General features: G+C 41.3%; 1 protein-coding gene across 1 annotated transcript; it reads left to right on the forward strand.

The window, feature by feature from the left end:
* The first annotated feature begins 2264 nt into the window (after positions 1 to 2264).
* Positions 2265 to 3991, forward strand: LOC147435378 (putative F-box protein At4g22030). The gene has a single exon (XM_086487947.1). It carries the CDS (start codon positions 2849 to 2851, stop codon positions 3713 to 3715), a length of 867 nt encoding a protein of 288 aa, XP_086344073.1. The 5' UTR covers positions 2265 to 2848; the 3' UTR covers positions 3716 to 3991.
* The last annotated feature ends 5783 nt before the right edge of the window (positions 3992 to 9774 follow it).

Consider the following 9774-nt stretch of genomic DNA (forward strand, 5'->3'; position numbering starts at 1 on the left):
AATCCATTTGTAGTCGATTAAGCCAATTGAAGCCTGAATTGGTAGATTTAAGTTCTGGATTGTGAATGACCGTCAAAACATCTTGTTGCAATTCCTTCACATTTCCATCAGCCTGAGACACAATGATACTTTGTTCAACTTGCAAAGCAATCTCTGTCTCTGCAAATTTCTCTTAGAGACGCTTTACCAAGCAATTTCCTCCTTCATCTTGATGCATGTTCGCCTTCTGCGATTCTACCTTTTGAGATGTTGCATTGTAATGCCACTTTGCATAGAAATGTTTACCCTATACAATGCTATATACACAATCTAAAACTTGTGGAGATTGTGTACATAATGTTGCAGGAGTTATGTGGCCTCCTTCTTGGGTCGTTGATAGAGGCATTGATAGTCACTTAAAGCTTTGAGTCCGAGTGCAAGTGTGGAATACAATCCATCTCTAATTTCTTTTGCAACCATGTCTGGTAAGGTACTCTCTACAAAGAATGCCCAATCAACGGGTCCTTTAACATACTCGTGAACAAACCCCCTTGCAAAAGATTTAGTCACCTCCTCCAAACTATATTTCTTGATACAGAGTTGTGAAGAATGTATAAACTGTGGCTTTAGAGATCTGCACTTTACTATGCAACCTCTCCTGGGCACTTCATCAAATCATTGCAACCACTCACTAACACAGAGGTCTACCTTGGTCAAACATCGTATGTCCAATCCAAAGTCACGAAGCGTGCAGAGTTCACGAGATTTTGTTTTTGTCTTGCAAAATATAACCTTTCTCTAGAAAAAAATATATGGAGGACACCATGGCATCTTGCCCTACAAAATACGTAGATCGGACATTAAGAGACACTACCCAAAGCATTCCATGCAGTTAACCCTTGTAAATTTGGAGCAATTTTATGCATGGACATTTTGCAAAAAAAAAAGGTTACAAATTTGAATGCATGGAGTGCATAAACAACAACAAGGCCAAAACGTACAACATATTTGACTTCAAGTTATGCATGTTGGTAATTGTTCAGCTACATAGAAACTTGCACAATCATGAAGGATTTCTTAGTATTAGAGGGACTTGGCTCCTAGAGGTGCCACTATGACTTGCGGGCTAGTACAACCATCCCCTATCCTAGTCACGTTGTGCTAAGATGTGGAAATCGTAGGCTACACCTCTATAGGGTGTAGAAACCATGACAGAAGGCCATGCAGCCGCCCATTTGTGTGGTCTATGAGGCTGGAGTGTTAGTTAACTTGACAAAGTTTTACATCGTAAAGGGTAGAGTTCCATAGACGTGCCTTGGCACAAAGGGGACCTTAGGAGCACGTAACATAGACTTGCCTTTTCTATTCATAACACATTAAGAGACATTGCCCAAAACATTGCATTTAATTAACCCTTGCAAATTTGGAGCAATTTTATGCATAGACATTTTGCAAAAAAAAAATAACAAATTTGAATGCATGGAGCGCATAAACAACAGCAAGGCCAAGACGCACAACATATTTGACTTCAAGCTATGCATGTTGGAATAGTTCAACTACATATATAGACACTTGCACAATCATTAAAGTTTTCTTAGTATTAGAGGGACCTGACTCCTAGAGGTTCCACCATGACTCACAGGCTACTTCAACGATCCCCTATCCTAAACATGTTGCGCCAAGATGCATAATTCGTAGTCTACACCTCTATAGGTGTAGAAACCGTGATAGAAGGCTATATAACCGTCCATTTGTGTGGTCTATGCATGAGGCCCGAGTGTTAGTTAACTTGACAAAGTTTACAAGTGCCTCGACGCACAAAGGGAGCATGTAACATACAGTTGCCTTCGCTATTCAGTACAAAGGGGAGACTTGGTATTTGTAAAGGGGGAGTTGCCCCTCGTCTCTAATTGACACCCTCAATTTTTAGAGGGGAGCTACGGTTGAAAATCGACGTTGCTTGTCGGCGAAGATCACAACCGTTGATCCCACATGCGAACTTGATGTAAACTAGATGTAAACTAGATGGAAACTCGGACAAATGTGAACTAGTTGTGAACTTGCATGTAAACTAGATGTGAACTCTGCAAAGTCTGTGAACTATAGTTTTTTGGTGTAAACTCGATGTGAACTAAGATCGCAGCAAGTTGGATATACGCAATATGATGCTACCATTCTACATGCTTATCAAAATGCGTGTAATAGTGTATTTGTAACGCATTGTTCTTGGGATGGGGAGGTTGTGAGGTCGAATCCTACCCAATTTATTTTTTCCTCTCAATGAATCGACGACCCACGATCAACAATGATCTGAGACCGTAGATCCCCTCTAAAAGTTGAGGGTGTCAAATAGAGACGTGGGGAGTCACCCTACTTTTTATTGCTCGTTAGGAGGCAAGAAGAGGCAAGACTCATTCCGCTTGAATAAGTTGCCTTTGACTTCCCCTTTCCAGTGTCACAGAATACTGAATCAAAATTTGACTTTGGTAGCATCCCTTTTTAAGCCACACGACGTCCACCTTGCATTTCCAAACAACGACGCACGTCGCACATCCACATCCTGAACACAAATCAAATTAGAGAGCATCATCATACACAGAATCACCATACGCAGCCTCATGTGCATGTGCATGGCACTCAGCTCTGCCTCCATCATCGCCAATACTAGCAGCACACCTGCAACAGCACGCCTCAATAACTTCTCCCGCCTCCCTAATTACTCCACCGAAGCAGTACTAGCTGCTAACCACCACATTGGGTTGTCCCTCAATTTTCCTAGATCTATTATCTATTAGCAGTCCTCTTGTCTGCACAGCCCGGGCGGTTAGCCAACAGTCTCAACAGCTTGTACAAGAAAATCACCGCAAGCATGCTCCGGCCATCGATGGCACTGATCGCGTTAAACCCATTTCCAGCACCACGTCCTTTACATCTACGGGTTCAGACCCACTTTTGGAACACCCACAAGGAGGGCCTCCTGCAAGCGATCGAGAAGGACGCCAACAGCAGTATAACCTCCAGCTTTCTCACAGCAGAGGTGCAGCTTCTGGCAAACGCTGCCTCGGACAGAGCCGAGATGCATTCCATCCTTGCACAACAGCGAGACAACTGGAACAAGCTCTTCCAGCGCATGCTCACGTCCGCCAGCATGACCGCTTGCGTGCTCAGTGGCTTGGACGGCTATGCTGGCCACAGCGTGGGCCTCAGCCTGCCTGCACTATTGCTCAATGCAGGCACTGCTGCCATGATGGCTGTCGTCAACCAGTTTCAGCCCTCACAACTGGCGGAGGAGCAACGCACCGCTGCTCGTCTCTTCCGCAAGCTTGCTAGTGACGTCCACTATGCATTGTATGTGTCTCCTCATCTGCGCCAGAGCACTTCCTTGTTCGTTGATGACTGCAAGCGGCGCCTACAAGCATTAGACAAGGCCTGCACCGCACTACCCACCAACATACTGGGCATGTGGGCCGCAACCTTTAGTGTGCTAGCTACATTTCTGGGCAGTTTTTCCGATGACATGCGGTTGGGCATGGTGTTTGAGCTCTACCGTAATTCTGCAGGCTACTACGCAGATGTAAAGACAACAATCGAAGAGACATTGCATACTCCCATCGAGCAGAGGGAAAATGGAACACTTTTCCGCCAGCGAATCGCTTACCAGCTTGGCAGGTGGCCTACCTCGCAGGCTGAGCCTGTGGTGCCAGCAGATGCCAAGGAGGCCGGCCCGCTGTTCTGATGCCCTACCTTGCTCACACCATCTGCACATTGTAGATTTTGTAAACAACTTTGGAAATGAGCTGTGTACACTAGTGGCCTTTTGACAGCCTTCCTTAAGGAGAAGAGTACTGTCATAGCAAAGACATCTTCTCTTTACTTGTCTATATAACTATTGAAGGCCAAATGCCTGCAAGAAAGGCTCGGACAAGTTGTCCTTCACGTCTGTATCATGATTAAAGCACCAGCTTCTAATGTGATTTTGTGATAGTTTCTACCAATGTTGAGTGTTATATGCTTCGGCTTACATCTCTCATTCTGTACTTGTTTTTGTAGGGAGCAATAATCCCCCTTGATCTGTGAATGCATAATCAAACTCTTGTAAGACTTAATCCCATCGGGCCTTAGGACCTTTCAATTTTGTTTGATTGGGAAATTAATTAATGCTTTCTTGATCAACCTTTATCATAACTTTAGCATCGTATAAATAGTGCTTCAACTCCCTCTCATATATTAGCACTAGCCTAGTCACCCTAGGACAATCTGCCAATAAAAGCCATATCTATACTAGTGGGCTGAAGACTTTTATTGAAAAAGAACTTTGCTAGGAGGAACCTTGGAGCATTTCTTGTATGCCTGCTTAGAATCATGTTGGTGGGGACGACGTCTCTCGAACACCAAGCAGAGTTTGTCACTCTACTATGGAAGATTGATACGAACTAAAGTGCAGACATTCTTGCGGCAGCTAAGGCTCTCAAGCACCAAATGGACTAGTCATCCATTTTAGAATGGTGTCGTAGGGTAAAATAGGGATCCTTTACCCGCTAGCAAATGGACTAATGACTAGGCTTTATCTTCTCTACCTCATAGTCGAGGACGACTATGATTTCAAGAGAAAGGTAATGTCATAAAAACTAATATCTAATTCTCCCAAAAGATTTTATCATGTTAAACTAATCATTTAATATGGGGAAGTACCAAGAGAGTAAAAGCTAGAATATTAGTAAGGCTGTCAGACCGGTCTTTGCAGGGATCCAAAGGGGGGACAATCTGCAAAAGAGCAATGTGCTTCAATGGGGCTTAAAAGACCTAAGGTTCAGCTCCATTAAGACTTTGATAGACTAAGGTTCCTAATTTTAATTCAATTGTCCAAAGGCCAAAATAGGGAAAATTGGATGGTCATGGGAAGTCTTCGTTGCTGCAGAAGAATATAGCCGAGACCTGCAAGAATCTTTCCAAAAGATTAAAGATGCTATATCCATCTCTCAACAAAGGCAAAAGGCTGCTGCTGATAAGCACAGAAGAGCCTTAGCCTTTAAACAAAATGATTGGGTCTTGCTTAAGATTCCCAAGGGTCGATTAAGGCACACAACGGGCAAGAATCCTACAGTGCACCAAAAGTACTATGCTAAGTCAGCAAAAAGGTACTATGGTCTCTTTCAGATTCTTAGGCCAATCAATGAGATGGACTATCAACTTAACTTGCCTAACCATTGGCTCATTCACAATGCTTTCCACGTGAGCCTACTAAAAACTTATAAAGGAGAGCCACCTCAAGAAGCAATCATTGAAGACCCACCGGAGATCAAGGACCAAGAAGAGGTGTTGCAGCCCGAGTCCATTCTCCGACATGAAGACAAGGTATTGAGAGGCGGTAAGATTATCCGATGGTATCTTATTATAAGTTTAAGAACTATCATTTTGAAGATGTTAGATGGATTCAAGGCATAGAATTAAAGGATAACCAAAACTTTGTCAATGCTTACAATGCTTCCCTAGAGTAAGCAAATGTAAATCCGATGATAGCTTATGAAGTTTAAAAATTATCCTTTTGAGGATGCTAGATGCCCCGCATAAGGAGGAGCATAAGATCCATACATTACTTTCTCATGTAGTGAGTTAGTAACGCATAGTCTATTGCCATAAAGAAGATAACCATCTTGTAAGGTAAATGGTTCTTCCTGCTTTTCTACTGCAAGCGCTAAAAATCACATCTCTAAAATCGGGATCGATTGCATACTCATCTATCATAGAAGATAGATCATTATGAGTTGATATGGACACCACATTCACTCTCGGTCGTCTTGAGAATGCATCGGCTACTTGATTATGCTTGCCAGCAATGTGAGCAATATGAAAATGAAATTGCGAAAGGAAATTTGTCCACCTCATTTGTTTGTCGGAGAGCTTGGTCTGAGTTATGAAGTACTTAAGGCTTTGGTGATCCGTTGGCAGAATGAAAGAAGTCCCCCAATAAATAGTGCTTCCACGAGTCTAGAACATGCAGTAGGACTGCTAAGAGTTCCTTCTCATATATGCCTAGAGCTTGCTAAACAGGGTTGAGCCTTCAACTTTCATAGGCTATGGCGCACCCTTCTTGGAGCAAAACAGCTCCAAGGCAATCACCACAAGCATCGCATTGAACCTCAAATGGCTTTGAGAGATCCAGCAGTGTAAGCACAAGTTGAAAGATAAGCTTCGCTTTAAGCTTTTCGAAAGCATTGTTCTCCTTGGTGGACCATATATACCTAGCGTTTTTCTTTGTTAGGTTATGTAATGGTGCTGCAATTTGTGATAACTTTTCTGTGAAGCGTCTATAGTATGCACACATACCTATAAAGCTTCTTAGTTCATGCAGATTCCTTGGATTAGGCCATCCTTTTATTACCTCTTGCTTTGATGGATCCATTTGGATGCCATCTTGAGAGATAATGTGACCTAAATAGTGAATCTCTTGTAAGAATAATTCACTTTTCTTTCGATTAATATAAAGTTTATTCTCTCGTAAAACTTGAAATATTACCTGGAGGTGTTGTTTGTGTTCGTCTAATGAATTAGAGTAGATGATTATATCATCAAAGAATACTCCAGTAAAGGTTCGGTGAGGCCTGGATAGCTTCTCCATCAAGCGGTTAAATGTCGCTGGTGCATTCGTCAAGCCAAAAGGCATGACAATGTACTCGTAAAGACGTAGTGCGAAATGCGCTCTTTACAATGTCTTGATCAACTATCCTTATTTGATGTAGCCACTTTTTAGGTCAATCCTACTAAAGTAGTTCAACCCCTGTAGCTTATCAAATAGGTTTTCTACCTGGGGAACGGGAAACCTACTTTTGATAGTGATCCTATTTGGTGCTCTATAGTCGACACACATACGATATGTGTCGTCCTTCTTTTGCACTAATAACACTGGTGAACAAAATGGAGATGAGCTAGGCCTAACCATGCCTTTCTAGACCAACTCATGCACTTGCCGCATAATCTCTTCTTGTTGAGCTTGAGAAACTCGATAAGGAGGTTTATTAGGCGGTGAGCTTCCTGGAAGAAGTTCAATTGCATGGTCGTCATTGCCTTGTTTGGGAGGTAGTTCACAAGAGATATCGTCAATAAAAACATCTTGGAACCCCTTGAGGAAATTGGATAACTCTAACTCCTTTTTATTATTTATATTTTCTTTTGCTAAAGCATTAGGTTCATTTTGAGAATCTTTAACAAAAATCATGTACACTGAAATAGAGCTCTTTATTGACTTATTGAAAGCTTGCTTGTGTACAAAGGGGTATGGTACTACCCAACTCCTTAGCATCTATATACATATCTTTTTTCTTGAACTTAAAGTAGATTTGCCTTTCACAGAATTTAACATTGGCAGCCATGCAATAAAACCATAGCGTCCCTAGGATTACATCCTCATGCTTGAGAGGAGAGATGAAGAAATCCTCCTTGTCCACATAGCTTTAATCCAAAGAGGACATCACTATGTATTCATGTGCTTCACCAAGCACGTGAAAGCGGAATACGATGAGGCCCGGGTAATCCTCAAAACCTAATCGAGTAACCAAGCCTACAACCAAGATCTTCAGCATCCCTCTTGGCCATGTACATGCGCGCGCTCGCGCAAAGAGAGAGAGAGAGAGAGAGGTTACCTGGACCATATGTGAAAATGTTATTCAAACCCAACTCTAAAGGTAGAATTAGTAGCCCAAAAAAATTCCACGTTTTTTTAGTTCATAAGGAAACTTTGTGGATATAGAGCACTTTAGAACCTCCTTGGCATCTCAAAATAATTCCAACTAGTTACTGAGTTAAAGAGTTACTGAGTTAAAGAGGACACGAAAGTGTCCAAGGACATAAAAGTGTCTTGTTACCAATCTAGTGCTAACGTGAAGCATATCATCCCTATGAATAGTGGCCTTCAAATCAATTACTTGGTTCACCTAATACTATTTTCAAACGCTTCTAGTAGAAAATTCCACTTTAAAAATTTCCCTTAGAAAACAACTTGAAATGAAAATAATAGTTATAATGCAACTCGCATGCACTCTCAACAATAGCCCTCGAGGTCATAAGTCAAACTGCATATAGCGCAGAGCCATTTGATTATGAACATCACTCATAGTACCCTTTGCATACTTGAAGCCCTCCCCTGCTAAGCATCTAGAGCTTGTCTGGTGCCTTCATGAAATTGGCATTAAATCACATTTAAACACGGCTTAGTGACCTCTAAAGTGTTGCATAACTAGCATTGATAGTTATGAAGGTGTTGTTATGCTTCTAGAAAGTAGAAACCCTATGTACTTGAAAGCTATGGCCCATTTATAAAAAAATTCTTTCCATCTATTTGGTAGTAAAATTCACATTTTGATGAAGTGCCTTTGTAATCAAAATGCAATTTTAAATTAATACTATGGTGTCTTTAAATTGCTTAATTTCACACAATTCCAATTTAGTGTCAACTTTGTGTTTCTCACGATCATACAAGCTAGAGTTGGTGTTCCTTATTTTCTCCACAAAGTGCGGTGGTTTTGAGCTGAAAAGAATTTCACAAACAAATATGATAGGAATATATGATTTTTTTCCCCGAACCTGACAGGACACTTTTTTTGTCCTCTTCAATTACCAAACTTGTGCTAACTAGATTACATCTTTTCAAGAAAACCCAACTAAATAGAAAAAGAAGATAAAGCACTCTTATGCCACCAAGCAAAGAGAGAGAGAGATTCTTGTGCCACGGCACAAAAGTATGCATCCCATGCAATTCTGCAAGCTTTACATATTTCTGCACAAGGCTAAGCATGTTTTGTGTCGTATCTTTCAACAACTTGAGAAATATCGGTGCAATTCTAGAACATAAGTTAGAACATAATTTCGGCAATTCCAGACTACAATCTAGATGGGTACCATTTGCAAAGAAAGCAATCTTCAATATTATATCAGAGCTAAAGCAGATATATCTGCGCACAGATTCAACCGCATAGACCACTACACTGATTTGAAAAGATTACTATGCTTCATCACATCACCACATCGTTCACACTAGGAACATAACAACTCTCACTATTACTTGAAAATCTGCAGCACCTCGTGAACTCAGCTGTGCTTGCATTAACCTCCAAACTAGTCACTGCCCACTTGCATTATTCTGTTTGATAGCAACTCTAACGTCCAAACCCTACCATACAGACCAGGATAATTTGTACCATAAAAGCTCATTTTCATCATGCACAATTCTGCATGCTGGCAGTAATCAACCTCATTTCCTTGTCTAAAATGAACGAGACTAGTAATAACTCTCAACTGTGTCACATGACTCAATTAAAACCTACCTCAAGACTGTCAAAGGAAAACAAGTGAAAAACACATATTTGCCTACGCGTGGGGGTGAGAGGATGCATGACCCACTATTCAATGCCTATCTTTCCTAGCAAAGGAGAACAATATCAACTCTTTCAAAGTGGTCTGCAAATACGTAACACAATGCTTAGATAAGCTCTCTAACAAATAAAAGGAAGGAGAAAAGTTTGCCATCATTAGCTTGTCATGTGCCACTGATTGACAAGTTTTGTGCAGCTGTACATTACCACTCCCACAAGTTGAATTTACGAAGGCCAACTGTACGCAAAAAATCCGGATGTCAACATCAGTGCCCACTGGACCTTTTTCTAGGTTGGGCCAACAAAAATGCAGAGGTAGTGACTGGTTCAAAAATTCAATCGTGATTAAAAAGAAAACCACCACCATAAACTTGATGACGTAGAAATTCAGCACACAATACACTACATGAGATACATCACACATTAC

Source organism: Adiantum capillus-veneris, chromosome 18 (assembly GCF_014529385.1).
Source record: "Adiantum capillus-veneris isolate H3 chromosome 18, ASM1452938v2, whole genome shotgun sequence".
NCBI classification, from domain to species: Eukaryota; Viridiplantae; Streptophyta; class Polypodiopsida; order Polypodiales; family Pteridaceae; genus Adiantum; species Adiantum capillus-veneris.